Source organism: Nansenia antarctica (assembly GCF_963989245.1).
Source record: "Nansenia antarctica genome assembly, chromosome: 4".
Lineage (NCBI taxonomy): Eukaryota > Metazoa > Chordata > Actinopteri > Argentiniformes > Microstomatidae > Nansenia > Nansenia antarctica.
This window is the reverse complement of record NC_137689.1, coordinates 4,126,552-4,143,240: the sequence shown is the minus strand read 5'-3', so window position 1 is coordinate 4,143,240 and position 16,689 is coordinate 4,126,552. Positions and strand designations below refer to the sequence as shown.

Here is a 16,689-nt window from a genome sequence, read left to right as displayed (position 1 = left end):
CCGGCTCCCTCCTGGGGTGGGGATTGAACCAGCCACCTATCGATCGCTGGCCAGCCTCTCTAACCTCTAGGTTACCTGCCGCCCCCATCTGCTATTTGTTTACTGATTAATATCCCAACCAAAATGCTGCCTTTGTTTTCACACGTCCTCAGTCCACAAACAGGGACAACCCCTTGGCCTGTCACCATGTGATCCCATCATGGGATGTTTATCCCTAAAGGCAAAAAAATAGGCTTGTGAATTCACACTGATCACTATCAGCTCTATTTTACCAGAATTTGTATATCTGGTTGGTTTATACTGTGTTTATTCATTATATCACTCATAATTATATTATTATACAGCAGTGTAGCCAAAAGCTTGTTTTATTGACACAATTAGACTGAGGTAGAGTGGTTTGTATGACTATATAATAAATAACCACTTTGATTAGTATTTGCAGACCATATTCCATTTCCAAGCCATCACATTTTTTACATATTGTGACTGCAGATCATATAGTAGGCTAGAGCATATTAATAATTCCCTAATGCTTTAATGTCAATCTACTTGAATTCCATAATTTTAAAACTATAATAAAACTATTATTGTCAAGCCATGGCTATCAATCATCAATGAACAAGTTAAAGTTCAATCATTTCCCCCTCTGAAGTTTTTCAAGAATCTATTTCCTCTTTTTTTTCTCACAGGGAAATTTGTGGGAATTTTGCTGGGTGTTTCCACCTGCCCAGGTATGTATGTATAGGGCTCTGGTGATGGATGGACCTTCACACAGCCTCTGAAGCTTTACCCCTGAAGACAAGAGAGCAGCAGCTAGCAGCAAACTCTGACCTCATCAGAAGACACCACCGGCTCAGCTCACGGCGGAGGTCAACCACAGAAGAAGACGTGGCCCAGATCAGAGCTGCTGAGGTTGCATGTCTAACGCTCCTGGCTGTCGCTCTGTTTGCTACACATACGTCTGCAGGTAAGTAAGTAAGTAAGTAAGTAAGTAAGTAAAGCTTTATTTATATAGCACCTTTCATACAAGAAATGCAGCTCAAAGTGCTTTAAGAACATAAAGTGAATATAAAAACATATAAAAACATATACAAGCATAGAATGAATATAAAAGCAGGGGAAAACAGTAAAAAGAACAGGTAAAGATAAAATACAATATTACGTAACAACATTGTTTTTTTATTGGTAAGATCTGACGATGGTGGAGAGGCTCTGTCCTCTGACTGACTGGCTGGATTGTTGTCCTAGACCTAGACAGTCTCTCTCTGTCTCTGTCTCTCACTCTCTCTGTCTCTGTCTCTGTCTCTCACTCTCTCTGTCTCTGTCTCTGTCTCTGTCTCTGTCTCTCTCTGTCTCTGTCTCTCTCTGTCTCTCTCTCTGTCTCTCTCTGTCTCTGTCTCTGTCTCTCTCTGCCTCTGTCTCTCTCTGTCTCTGTCTCTCTCTGTCTCTGTCTCTCTGTCTCTGTCTCTCTGTCTCTGTCTCTGTCTCTGTCTCTGTCTCTGTCTCTGTCTCTCTGTCTCTGTCTCTGTCTCTGTCTCTGTCTCTGTCTCTGTCTCTGTCTCTGTCTCTCTGTCTCTGTCCTTCTCTCTCTGTCTCTGTCTCTGTCTCTGTCTCTGTCTCTGTCTCTCTCTGTCTCTCTCTGTCTCTGTCTCTCTCTGTCTCTGTCTCTGTCTCTCTCTCTGTCTCTGTCTCTGTCTCTGTCTCTGTCTCTGTCTCTGTCTCTGTCTCTGTCTCTCTCTCTGTCTCTGTCTCTGTCTCTGTCTCTGTCTCTGTCTCTCTCTGCCTCTGTCTCTGTCTCTGTCTCTGTCTCTGTCTCTCTCTGCCTCTGTCTCTGTCTCTCTCTGCCTCTGTCTCTGTCTGTCTCTGTCTCTCTCTGCCTCTGTCTGTCTCTGTCTCTGTCTCTGTTTGTCTCTGTCTCTCTCTCTCTGTCTATGTCTATGTCTCTGTCTATGTCTCTGTCTCTGTCTCTGTCTCTCTCTCTGTCTCTGTCTCTGTCTCTGTCTCTCTCTCTCTCTGTCTCTGTCTCTGTCTCTCTGTCTCTGTCTCTGTCTCTGTCTGCCTCTGTCTCTCTCTGTCTCTCTCTCTCTCTCTCTGTGTGTATTGTAGCCAATTAGACATTGCATTGCATTGTTATGTAGATATAAATGGTATTTGTTAATTTTAATTTTCCTGCTGCTAAGTGACAATAGAGTCTTGATACTCTTACTCTTCTTTCGTAGAGCACCTCAAAGTGTAAATGTATATTGTCCGTTTTCTGACTAGTACAGTATGTACACAATTCAACCCATATAGTTTGTTACTATATATTGTCATTGTGTTTTTAGTGTAGAGTTTGTGTTTGATTGGTTATTAATTTTGTTATGTGATATTTTGTGATGACAGAACATTATTGCATCTGAGCATGCTGAAAAACAGTATACCTATAGCTACAGTATACCTTTGAGATGTTTGGTTGTGTTCTTCTCTAACTATGCATTAGCAGTAAAGGAACAATCAATACAATGACAATGGTTATGAGAATGGTTATTAAAACAGAACTGGGGGAATCAATTTCTGACCTCAGGGCCTTACAAGTGACCTCATGCTACCTCGTTAAGCTGCCCATCAGGTTAGGTCTGAATGTCCTGATGGCAATACACTTGGTTGTTAACCTACACAGACAATAACAGTGCATACAGTACCAGTCAAATGTTTGGACACACTTCCTCATTCAAAGTGTGTCCAAACGGTTGACAGGTACTGTATATTTCAGAGACAACAAATGTAAGACAATCACACAGCACTGATACTGAACTGGGACAATGTCATTGGCTATTTTCAGTATGGTGATTATATGGGACATTAGGCTATTGAAGATTACCCCCCGGAAAAGGATGTAAGTAGGATGATGGAGATGTTAAAGGGGATTGCTTTAATTTCATTGCCTAGTCCTTTGGCAGTACAAACTAACTGTAATGACTGCACCCGTCCCTTTAATCATGATGAACTACACAGAGCAGGTCTACTGATCTACTACTGTCAGTCTCAGCTGTATGTTAGCCTCATCTAACATGTAAGATACTACTCAATATTCAACCTTTTATTTGTGTTTTTAGGCATTTTCCAGTAAAACAGTAGGCTAGGCTTTAACACGACTGAATACGACATGCTTGGTATGTTAATAATAACTTACTTAGGGTTCAGTTCGGTTGGCAGGTTATTGAGCAGAACACATTCTGACACTAACAACCTGAATGGTGCATAATGCATGTACACTGTAATGCACCTGAACAATATCATTTATTAATACTCAGTATGTTTACATTGCAGTTGTGGAGGAAGACGCTACACCACCCAAAGTCAATAAAAGGGCGTCGCCTCACCTCCCTCTATTCAGCCAAGACCATAACTAATAGCTGGATACCAGTATTGGACTTATACAGTGCAATAAATACCAGAAATACAATTGCAATGCCTTGAGCCATGCAAAAGGCTAAAGGGCAAAAGACAATGAATAGTCGCAGAGTTTGAATGGACCTCCATAGACAGTTGTGAGAAGCCCAAAGGGCTTTTTTTCATCAAGTGTTGAAACGGGTGTTTGTTTACTGTACATGTACTTATTGCGATCATCACTAGGGCCGTGTTCATACATCTCTCCTCTACTAACGGAGAGAGGAGCTATTGAGGTTAAGCTGAAACCTGTACTGAGCTAAATGAGGTTGTTTTTGTATTACGACAAAGAATCGTTTGTGTTGTGTTGTCGATCGGAGTTAGAGGAGTCTGCTTCAGGGGGAATCTGCTGCGAGAGCCCATTTGGAGAGGTTACTGGGTTAGACCACTCAGCCTTGTAAATTAACGTTGCCATGGTAGTCAGAGAACTGGGAACTCTGGTCACCCCCAGCACCCCCCCCCCCACCACCCCCACCAGGGTGTCACTGAGTGAGAAGCAGACAGGGAGGATCACTGTTAATCACCTGGCAGCACAGTACTGAGTGGTGGTGTAGCACTCTCACTGGAAGCTGGTTTGCATTGGTACCATAATTATTAAGAATCAGTTTTTTTTAATTGTAGAACATGAATCTGAATGTCACAGACCATGAACATGTGTAATTTAAAAAATCATTATAGAGTATCTTACAGTATGTCAGGCTCGTTGTATAGTATGCAGTAGACAGTTACACAGTGATGGCAGCTCATATTATTGGAGGATAATAAGCAAATGGTTTAGAAATGCTAACTTTGACAAAGCCTAGGCCTTCCTACTTCATCCTGACACAACATATGATTGGTGCAGTATAGGGCTCTACACATGACTGAGAGAAAACATTCTTTATGTCTGTGACTGAGAGATTGTAATCTCAATATATACTCTAGAAATATGAATATAGTGTAGCACACCCAATAGTGGTGTGAGGAGTTTGACAACAACTGCAGATTTGAAAGACAAATCAAAATGCTCTCTCCAAATAAAACAGTTCACAGCACTGTGGTCCCTCAAATTGTACTAATGATGTTTTATTTTATTGTGTGCAATATTCTGCCGTTGAATTGGCCAGGGAATGCTCTGCTTGAAACGATCTAATTGTCTGCCATGACCTTGTTTTTAGCGGCTCGCTGCTGGCTCTCACAGGTTTTTACTGCCGTGATTATGTTTGATGGGAGTACTTGACCTACAGAATATTTTTCATTTGCAGTATAATTTCAGTACTGATATCTTACACCCACAGTGTGCCAATCAATGTGCTGCTTACATGAACAGTAAAGGAGTATGGTTACTCAGTATATACTTGTCTTGGGGGGGTTCAGGGACAGACACGCTGTGCAGCAGCAGGCCATTGAAGACAGGACAGACATCCATTGCAGTTATTACTTGTTCACACAGGCCATGCACAACTGGTTCTAATAACATAAGCAGCCATCTGGATATGGGCGTGTGTGCTTGTGTGCTTTTAAGAATTCAGTTATATAGTCATAAATGTTATGAGAGGTGACAGCTGTCTTCTTTTAGGGGCGGGGGGGGGGGGGGGGTGATAAGGTAAGGATATGTCAGTAGTAGCATTGATTGTACAATGCACCACACAGCAGTGATGATAATGCTCTAAGATGTTGCATATCAATGGAATACACATTAGGGTGTAGAACAACCACCTAACTTAAGTTGGTTCTTCTAAACCTACTCGTCTGAATCAAAGCTCAAAATCTCACTTAATCACCAGAAAATTGAGACATCAAATCTAGAGATAGTACGCCCTCTTGTGGTCGTATTAGGTGTATGCACATTTGGAGCGTGAGCTACTTTACATATCTAGGACTTAAATACATTTCACGTAGACAGTATACTATACATACCTTTATAATTTGCATATATTGAGAGAGTATCGAGTATCGAACACATTTGAATAACTTGGAAGAAATATATGTGTCATGTGACCATTTGAATGGTCAATAAAACCACACTTCTTGCTCATTGTGAGAGAGACACAGTAACGAGGGAGACAGTGTTTGAATGCTGATGCAGTCTTTTTATACTTTGCTTCATACTAATTCTACGTTTTAAGGAGACTGATACAGAAAGGCAATACAGAGAGAGTCCTGTGGCTTGCCCAGAAACACATGCATTCTAATGTACAGCCACAGGGGGCAAAGACCTTCCCCAAGGCGCCAGGTGAATACCAAAATACAAAAATACATCCCCCATATTTACAGCACACATATTCACTTTGTCATATGTACAAAAGGGTACGCAGTGTGTTAAAAACAACAACAACAAATAATATCATGGAATGTTTGATGAGATGTGCATCCCCCTTCCCTTTGAATCTATACAGTATATTAGCCTCGTGAAATCCCTTTCACAGGTTTTCTGAAACAGTTTGGCACACAAATTAGTGAATTGACACATTTGATAAAGAAAATTGATAACAGATTTCACTAAACCAAAAGACAGTATCTTGACAGAATCCACATCATTAAAAAACATTATCAGTCGTAACAAGTTCTGCAATGGTCAGGTAATACGCACACAAAAGAGGTGACAAACAACTGAAATAATGGGAATAAAACCGACATATCATTTAGGTTCATCAGATGCGTTAAAAGGTTTAAGCAGTAGTGGTAGGGATTGTATAAAAACAGACAGAAAATGAATACACAGAACTGTATTTAAATGACATAATTACAAAAAAAATTAGCCATATAACTAATATGGCAGGACTGACAGTTTAAGTCTGGCTAGTTTAGTGGCTACCCCTGGCTATTCTGAGAGACCCTCCTCCTCCACATCACCACCCCGTCTACACGGACCCTCCTACCCAGAATTACTCACTCTCGCTGGGGTTCACGGTACCCACCCACACAGTCCTCCTTACACAATCCCTCACCCAGCAGATACGAGATGAGGGGGAGAGGTCGGACTGGCTTCACTCACACTGGATTGTTTCTTTTTCTTTTGGGGGGGTGGGGGGGGGGGGGGTGGTATTACAGATTTTGAACGCATTACAGATTTTCTTTCTACTAGTAAACCATAATGGGATTTTTTTTGTGGAGGAAAATGCTTGTTCATATGATGTATACTGACAAAGATGTTTGTCCTTAAGTCCTTAATCTTAAGGCCAGTGCACACGACGTGTGATTTTTGCCGCGAATTCGATTCCATTGTTTCGAATGAGACAATGCACACGGCGTGCGATGCGCTATTGTCGCACGACAACATTCGATTCTCAATTCACACCGCCGAAGTCGGACCAGGCAGGCTGAGAATCGAATACTGTCGTGCGACGAAATCGCACGCCGTGTACGTTGGCCTTATGAGTAAGGTCCTCCTACTCTATGAGTATGGTACGTCCTCCTACCGTATGAATATTCTACCCCACTAGTACGTATTTACACTGATTGTCCCCAGTCACGTTTCTTTTCTCTATATACACACACTTTCTTGATACAGAAATAAATACAAAAGCAGACAAACTGTTTAACAGTTAAGACAACATGATCATGTAAACATTACATCATAATCAATATTCATAAAAAGAAAAAAGTTCACACTACTGTTTTTTTTTTGTGCATAAAATAAATATGCTCTTTTTGATGCCAAGAAATATATATATTTATATATATATGATTTAGATTCCATAAAAATATCTTTACGGGCTTTAAGAGTAAAATAATAATATTTACAACCCCATGTGGATGATATGAGAATACAAAAACAGAACAGATAGTTTGAAGGCACTAATACCCATTAGTTTGCGATGTCTTCCTGAAGCAAAAAAGTGCAATACTTACACAAGCTTAAATATCTTGGGACAATATCTATGTGGTAAAATATTTTTGTTTTGCTTCACAGAAATGCTACTGGATGGTCTATGATTCTAGCATTCGGCGCATTCCAATTGTTGTGCAAAAGGTAGAAGAGGAATATCTTTGGAGTTTATGTAATAATACCTATCCTGACTTGGTGGATCACGTTTTAAGTAGGAGAAGGCAGACAATTGAATCATTACATTTACCATGTTAAAGAAATGCAAACTTTTTTATCGGGGCGGCTGTGGCGCAGGAGGTAAAGTCACCGTCTAATGATCTCAAGGTTGGCAGATCAGCGGTTCGAGCCCCGGCTGGCCACATGTCTAAGTGTCCTTGGGCAAGACACTGAACCCCAAAATTGCTCCCAGTGAGCGGGCCAGCGCCTTGCATGGCAGCTTGCCGCCATTGGTGTGTAAATGTGTGTGTGAATGGGTGAATGAGAGGCCGTTATAAAGCGCTTTGGAGCAGCAAAAAAGGCGCTATATAAGTACATTTATACCTTTGCACTCGATCAAATCTCAGGACCCTCCTTTCATGACTTTTCCTAGATATGTGCGTTCTACCACCCAATATCCTTACATTTTCGGGATAAGCTAGTATAAAGCTATTTTGTAGTTTTTCTGTGTAGGAAGGAGGCAGGCTAATTGACAAGAAGCGCCCTCTAGTGATCTTTGTGTGTAAGTAGCATATTTCCATTCTAATTCTACTCTATTAGACCCAGAAGGCGTCTCTAACAGTAGGTTGAAATAGCCACGGCTGTCCTTGTGTTAAGGAGTTTGCATTTCTTTAACATGGTAAACGTAACCACAAATAAATGTCAGGGTTTTCAAAATGTAGTTTGAAAAATGAGACCCTCTCCATCTGTTTCTCCTACGCCCTCCCACCCTATATGCTATGGATGCTCTCCACCCCTTCACCTGAGGTACCCCACTCTTTTGCTATTTTTCACAGAGTATATTTTAGGGAGTCCTTGAAAAAAAAGCGAGAACGCTGTGGTGGAATCTGAGGAGCACTTCAGCAGAGCAGAAACACTGACTGCATCCCACGCTTACCCACTTTAAAAGCACAGGCAGAAACGCATTACTGCTAGCATAGCACGCAGGCTCCGACACGTCACTCTCAAAAATTCAAGCCACCCTCAATTCCACTGCAACCGCCTCCAGTTTTGAAACACTGCAAGTAAAAAAAAGATGGAAAGTTTTTCTGTTGGTGGTGGGTGTTTTGGATTTTTGGAAACCCTTCTTTTCTCTTTCTCTTTCCCTTCTTGTCTTCTTGTAAGCCTCTTCATCCTCTTAGCAGGGGTAGGAAGTCAGGAGATGGAGGGATGGAGGATCGACCAATGGCAGGAAGCAAGCCGGGGAGGGCAGGCAGGGAGGGCTGGAAGAGGTGGGAGGGGTGGGTTTGGGGATGGCACACTGGAGGGGGGCACCATGGTGTCACTACTACACACCCACAGGGGTCTGGACCAGTCTGCAGAGTTGGGCTGCGTGTTGGCTGCAGCTCCGCCCTCTAAGGGTTAAAAGTACTCCGCTCCTTCTTCTGGGTTTGGCCCTCTGTGAACAGGGAGAACAGAGAGACACAGTCCATTAATATCACTATACAGTATAGACATCACTGCACCGACTAGTACAATCTTACCATCTTCTTGAAATACATTCCCAATGCTCGCTGATGAGTTCTTGGTTGCAAATAGAATGCTTTGGAGAATTCCGTGATGACCCCAGGTCTAGGTGTATTAGATTAGCATTACTTAAGACACTACATAACAAACTCCACCCCCCATAACCCCACAGGGCATTGTTGGCGGTACAGCCCTTACTGTCAGGTGTACTTGTGTGCCTGAAGGATATGAAAGAGGGGGTGTGGCCTGTGATTGTCCCTTTTTGATGGTGTCTCTAATTTGGCCTTGAGCAAAACAAGGATATTTATGGCCTAGCAATGTGGGACCTAAGTCACTTCAATGGATGTGTAAATATATATAGTTTACCACCATCCATAAATACAAATCTGAACTAACAACAAAAACCCTGGAGCTGGATCAATGTTATTGGTCTGAGAACAGAGGTTGAAGGACACAGTTGAACGAATGTCATTTTGGGGCTTGACAGACACATAGTTGACATATCCTACTTCCTACTTGCAGACAGTATATTATAGTTCATGGCAGTTAGGTTGTAAATACTAGCCTACTTACATTTTAACCATTTAGCAGACGCTTTTATCCAAAGTGACTTACAATTAGAGATTACAGGGACAGTCTCCCTGAAATAATTTAGGGCTAAGTGCCTTGCTCAAGGGCACACTAATAAGCCAATATTTTCCCCTTGACAACAAAGCCATGGTAGTTTTAGGGCTGCCAACAGGCCTGTTCTTAGCAATTCAGAGACATGAATGTAGACAGGCCTCTGGGGCCGTGCCTGTCTGGCACCAGATAATCTCGGATCTCAGAATCTCGTCTCTCGATTGAGATTCTGAGGGCGCAGGAAGTAGAAATTGCTGGTCGGTGTCAGTTCGTGAGCTTAGAATGATAAGGTTCTATCTCCGTTTAGGGTAGTTCAGAGATATTGAGCGTCAATGTTTTTTACATTCCATTATGTTTTGTGAGATGGAATTGATTGATTGATTGAAAACTTTATTAGAAGATTTGCAGAAGTAGGTACATGACAGTACATATTACATACAAGGTCAACTAACAGGATAAAAACCCAAGAAAGCCACTGGCTTATTTCAATTGGGGTCCTTGATTCTCAATTCATCGTTACATGTAAGACAGAACCTTTGTATTTTATGAATTACTAACTCAGAAATGTCAACATTTTAAAAATAACACCACACAGGCATTAATAAACACCTAATGGATCAGATTATGTAAAAAACTCAATTTTGACAAAAATGGAGATAGAACCTTATAATTCTAACGTCACGAGTTGTTGCTGTCGCAAAACGTTTTCTACCTGAATTGCGCACCATGACCCTCCTCCTCCACCCATGCTATTTTGTTTACCAACCAATGTGAACACATCGCACAAAATGAAACATGGAGTTAACTGAAGACATTTTCTATGCCAGCAATTCGCTGGTGAGCAGTGTGCATTCAGTTATCTTTTCAGTTGTTTTAATCTTGTTGAAATCCCCACCGTCGTTTGAAGCAATTATCTTATTCGTCGGTAGAATCTGTGTGACGCTGTGTTGCCGTCAGACTCCATTTGAATGGAGAGTTTGACTTAAGCCCACTTCGCATCTAGGATTCGCAAAGCGAACGGGTCAGTTTTAGAACTATGCAACAGCCCTGCCGCGGTCCGAATTAACCATGCGACAGCAAGGCGTTGCCTGTGATTTGCCTCAGATTCGGAATTTGGAATCTCTGCCGAGTTTTTTCTCTGCAGAGATTCCAAATTCCGAATCTGGACGTTCTGCTTGACTTAAGTCAAATCGCAGGCCAACGCCTTGCTGTTGCATAGTAATTCGGAACTGCTGCAACTCGAGTTGCGTTGCGTTTGTGAATGCTAGATGTAGAACTGGGCTTTTAGTGAGACTAGGCACCCCAGCTAGTCTGGTACTGTGTGACACAGCAGCCGGGTGGTAGAAAGTCATGGTAGGGGTTGTGGTGGTCTAGTGGATAGTGAGTTGGACTTGTGATCGGAAGGTTGTCAGTTCAAATCCTGCCTGAAACCACACCACTACTAATGCGCCCTTGAGTAAAGCACTTAGCCCTCAGTTACTCCAGGGGGAACGTCCCTGTAATTAGTCATTGTAAATCGCTTTGGATTAAAAGCGTCTGCTAAAATGAGAGCTTGACTTAAGCCCAGTTTACATCTAGGATTCGCAAAGCGAACGGGTCAGTTTTAGAACGTTGCAGAGAAAAAAAACTCGGCAGAGATTCCAAATTCCGAATCTGGACGTTCTGCTGAGACTTGACAAGTCAGATCGCAGGCAACGCCTTGCTGTCGCATGGTAATTCGGACCACCCGCAGGGCTGTTGCATAGTAATTCGGACCGCTGCAACTCGAGTTGCGGTACTAGTGTGCCCTTGAGTAAGGCACTTAGCCCTCAGTTACTCCAGGGTGAATGTCCCTGTAATTCGTAATTGTAAATCGCTTTGGATTAAAAGCGTCTGCTAAAATGGCAAAAATGTATGTGAACTGGGCTTTAGTGAGACTAGGCTAGACCCGCTAGTCTGGTACTGTGTGACACAGCAGCCGTGTGGAGAGATGTGTGTGTGGTGTGTGTGTGTGTGTGTGTGTGTGTGTGTGTGTGTGTGTGTGTGTGTGTGTGTGTGGTGTGTGTGAGTGTGAAGGCCCCCAGCTCACCTCTTGTGGTACTGCGGCTCTTTGTGGAGGAACTGGGCGCCGGTCCTGTTGTAGTCCACCGAGTCAGTGTGCTGGACGACGGTGCTGCTGAGGTACTTGGTGGTCTTGTGCTCGCCGCCGCGGCCATCCCGCGCCAACCGGTCCTCGGTGTAGTCGAGGGGCGCCCCCTCCCAGTCGCCCTCCGTCTTCAGGAAGCCCCTGTGACCGTCCTCCAGCGGGGTACCCTCATCGTAGAAGAGCAGGCTGCGGGAGCGGACTGGAGGGACACACAAACACACACAGATAAAGGATTATTATTATTATTATTATTATTATGTTATTATTATGTTGGTTATTGCATTCGCTGATCCTGCCCCCCACCACCAATAACAAAACAATCTTCAAGGCCCAAAGCACAAGTTTTGGATATGATATCATTCTTTCACCATATGTTTTATTGCCACCATAAACATCAGTCATCAGCGCATGTTAGCCTAATAGATCATTGTTTAGAATTAGAAAATTTCGGATGTTGGCTGGAAATAATAAACATCGAAAATGGAGTCAAATGAGGACAGCAGATTTGTGACACACTTCCATGCGAAAAAGATCACAGGTTTCCACAGCAACCCAGCACCTCAAACAACCAATCATTGAGTAGCCAGAAGGTCTGTGCATATTTCCATGTTGTGGTCATTAAGCTGAGTATTGTAACAGCTGGGGTGTTTAACATTTCTGGAAACACACTGAATCCATTGACTGATAGTCCCCTCACCTGCACAACAAACACAAGTACTCTACAAGTATTCCCCTACCAGTATTGCACTGAACTACCTAAACACTACCTATGAGTTGACTATAGATTGGTGCAGATAGATTGGCGTCTAAGTGACAAAGTGAGGGGTAGTACTGTAGTAGGGGTAGTATAGGGGACATACCCTGGCTGGCTGTGTAGACCTCAGCTGAGGGGAGGGGTAGCGAGGATTTCACCGTATGGGACAGGGAGAGCTCAGGCAGACAAGGCACAAGGGAGCCCAGCACCAGGAAAAAGCACAGTGCCACCACCTGGCGGGGAGGGAGGGAGGGAGGGAGGGAGGGAGGGAGGGAGGGGGGGAGGGAGGGAACCACAAACCGTGAGCAAATAAGCAGCACATGATCCACACAGGGCGACATGAGCACGGCATGCTAAGTCTGAGGTTCTCCTCTCCAGCTAAGGAGGGCTACTCAGACAGTTTTGTCACGTTACTTCACCTCTAGAGGAGAGGGTGTGGTGGTGGAGGGGCTGTAAGTCCACTGCAGTGAATCTTGGGTAAAATGCTATGTTGGACAGGCCTGACTGGTCGGGTCGGTTATCAACCCTGGACCACTAAACACAGATCTCAGGTCAGCGTGGAGAGCACAGAAAAAAAAAGCCTTAAAGCAGAGCAAACTGCAAAGAAACCAACAGCCATGCTATTTTTTGTTTGTTTTTAAACACGCCAACACACACACACAACCACCACAGTTTTGACAGCCAAGCCGCGACTGAACCAGCTTTGAATATCAGGCAGAGTCATCAGAGTAGAAGGGTTGGGTGTGTGTGAGAAATACTAACTAATGAAGAGTATGCAATGTACCATAAGGCAGGTCCCAGTTTGCGTGGAGGCCATCTTGCAGGATCGCGGTATTTTCCCAGTTACCAGGGCCTGGAGCTTCTGGAGCTGTTGGAGTAGAGACCTGGAGAGAGAGGGGTGGAGAGGACATGGATGTTTAATTCAGATCGACAAATAATACAAGTTTATTAAACACATTCGAAGGTCACTCTGGTCCTTTGGTGGACGTAGAACATGTTCTGGAGGAGACATACGTATTTAATGAGGAGCTTCCTTTCATGCTGCCAATCAGTGCAGCCACGCAGCTTAGCGCCAGATGTTTGATAACACAAGGTCTGACACACACACACACACACACACTCACACACACACCCACACATACACACAAACACCCACGCGCGCACACACACACACACACACACTCACACACACACACACACACACACACACACACACACGACTGACACATGCATTCACTGTTCAGTTCCAGACATGACATTTAGATTTTAGAACTAAAACCCTCTCTCCATCTGGCTACACGCAGGACCATCCGTGAGTACAAAGTCAACAAAGTATCCAGTTAATAAACATGCATACTGCGCATCTGTTTTATGCTTTATGGAATCCAGGACGTTTCAGTTCATGTCTGAGGCGAAAGATCATGCAAGGATAACAAAACGTCTGTAAGATGTTATATAAGTCAGACTGTATTCCTAGTGTGTGTGACTCCTGCTCTCATAGTGCCTCCCTACTACCACAAAGTACAAGTTCTGCCACTAAAATATATAGCAATCCTAAAACCACTAGCCATGCAGACACCCACTCTACATCCTCCATAGAAATACATACACACAGGCGCACACACACATGCACGCGCACTGTGAACTCTCACACACAATGAGATTTGGATTTAAGTCAAGTACTGTAAGTCAAACAGATACAGCCTGGTCTCAGTGGAGAGATCCAGCAATAACATAACAAACACAGGAATGTTTAGGTTGCACTACGTTAGACACATCGGTTGGGGGATCGACAAGGTGCACTTTTAGATTTTCACCACAGGAGGACGCAAGTTGTCCACTGAAGACAGGAAGAGACACATAGCAAGGGCTCCATCCATCATGCACACTACTCTAAAAAAACACAATGAAACGGTTTGGCAACAATAGATACAAAACTAATAGCTAGAGTAATGTCATATTAGACCATATACGGGTCCCTTGGGACACCCCAGATATAACAAGAACAGTTTACATGCTGGCAAAAAGAAAGCTGGCAACCAATGGTCCGTTTCATTCAATTCAAACCTCGACAAGGTAATTCTTATTACTAAATGGAAAAATTCGTCCCATACCTGTTGCATCATCAGGTTCTAATTGAATCATGGTTTGCTCAGTGTTCTCACAGTTGTGTTCTATAAATCACATTATCCACCTCAAGGGGACGGTAGTGAAAATGTTGTTCATCTGGACTGTGAGACACATCTGCATGGAATCACTCCATCAATCAATATATATTCCCTTCTCTGTTCTCCTCCACTCTACCGTAACTCCCATTGATCTTTTTCAGCTGTTTGTCTAGTCAAAAAAAACACCACTACTGCAACTGTAGTCTGGTTATATAGCATAATATATCACCATTCAAACAGGAATCTATCAAGAACAACACAGAGGACAAAAGAGGAGAGCAGAATGTCTTCTTGGCTGCCGTCGTGCCCTGACAGATAAAGCCTGTCTCCCTGCGTTCTCCTACCAGCCAAATTGCAGACAGTTTTGGAACATTCACCCCACACGTCGCTAGCTGGCTCCTGTGTGTTCTAGTTGGACTGGTGTACTAGGCTGCTGAGTCGCTGAGTCAGAGATCCATCTTTGTAGGAGGCCTGTGGTTTCTCTCCCTCTCCCAGCCCTTCAATTATTATGAGGCAGATTCGAGGGAACACTTTTTAGATCGCTCTCGCTGTATGCTGTAATTAGGGGGAGGTACACCGTCCCGCTGGGACTTTGATGAAAGCAACTTTTAAATGTCTATTGTTAATTATAGGGCTGCCAGCAGTAGGCTGCTTTGCTGCTACACCTTTTATTAAGCCCAATAACTTGCACTTTGGTTGACACAGTGAAAATTTCCCCCCGACCTAATGAAGGTTGTCATAAGTCACTGCTGGTAGTCAAATTGCAGACAGACTGTAAACGCGCCCACAGGGAAGATTGTGAGAGTGTCTGATTATCATGAATAGACAATGTTCACCCAGGCCTGCTGGCACCAAACCAGGCCTGTTGAAGGGGTTAAGGGTTTTTATTTGCCATCGATCGGAGCTTGCTCACACGTGTGTGCATACACAGACACACATACATGCACGTGTGCGGCATGCATGTACACACAAACGCACACACACAAATGCACGCACACACACACACACACACACACGCACGCACGCACGCACACACACACGCACACACGCACACACGCACACACGCACACACGCACACACACACACACGCGCACACACACACACGCGCACACACACACACACGCACACACGCACACACACGCGCACACACACACGCACACGCACACACACACACACACACGCACACACACGCACACGCGCACACACGCGCACACACACACACACACACACACACACACACACACACACACACTCCGTCTCAGAGCCACGGCTCACCTGTTAGCACTCTCCAGAGTCTCCACCTTCTTCCACAGGTCAGTGTTCTCAGACGTGTAGTTCTCCACCCTGCGAACACAAACACACGTACTGTCATTCACCCTGCTGATGGGACCAACACTGCTAAAAACGTTTGTAATTCAAATGCCTGATGTCTTTGATTATGAAAGACAAGGTGAGCCATTATAGTGCAGTCAGTGTTGTTGTTGAAAATCATCTCACTCGACACAAAAGCCTTTGGTCCTGGAAGACAGGACTGTATAGAACCTGTGTGTCTGTAACTAACTCTAATTTAATTAGGCCTCCCTCCATGTTAAAATAAAAGCAACAATGACCAATAGGAAAGTCTGACAGAGGTTTTTCCCGGTACAGACCAGTGCTCCTCAGAGGCTGAAGAGGACTAAGTGATGTGTGTGTGTGTGTGTGTGTGTGTGTGTGTGTGTGTGTGTGACTCACACGGCCCTACAGTGTGTGACCGCATGGTTAATGGACACACGCCATTGGCCGTCTGCTAAGGAATAACCAAACAATGAAAGAGAGAGGAGAAGAAGAAGTGAGAGACTCGGGAGAACAGAAATAAAAGAAGAAGAGAGGAGGAGGAGAGGAGAGGAGAGGAGAGGAGAGGAGGAGGAGAGGAGAGGAGAGGAGAGGAGGGGAGAGGAGAGGAGAGGAGGAGGAGAGGAGAGGAGAGGGGGAGGAGGAGAGGAGAGGAGAGGAGAGGAGGAGGAGAGGAGAGGAGAGGCGAGGAGGAGGAGGAGAGGAGAGGAGAGGAGAGGAGAGGAGAGGAGGAGGAGAGGAGAGGAGAGGAGAGGAGGAGGAGAGGAGAGGAGAGGAGAGGAGGAGG

General features: G+C 44.0%; 1 protein-coding gene across 1 annotated transcript in view; it reads right to left on the bottom strand.

Annotated features, from left to right (window-relative positions):
* Nucleotides 1-8,797: 8,797 nt before the first annotated feature.
* The window catches only part of creb3l1 (cAMP responsive element binding protein 3-like 1), a gene marked incomplete at both ends in the record, with an annotated part of 30,376 nt that continues 22,484 nt past the window's right edge, over nt 8,798-16,689 (bottom strand). The window contains 5 exons of the mRNA XM_080528987.1: nt 8,798-8,834; nt 11,592-11,847; nt 12,509-12,635; nt 13,187-13,286; nt 15,846-15,914. Of these exons, the coding sequence (XP_080385113.1) occupies nt 8,798-8,834; nt 11,592-11,847; nt 12,509-12,635; nt 13,187-13,286; nt 15,846-15,914 (589 nt within the window). The remainder of the gene's footprint in view (nt 8,835-11,591; nt 11,848-12,508; nt 12,636-13,186; nt 13,287-15,845; nt 15,915-16,689) is intronic.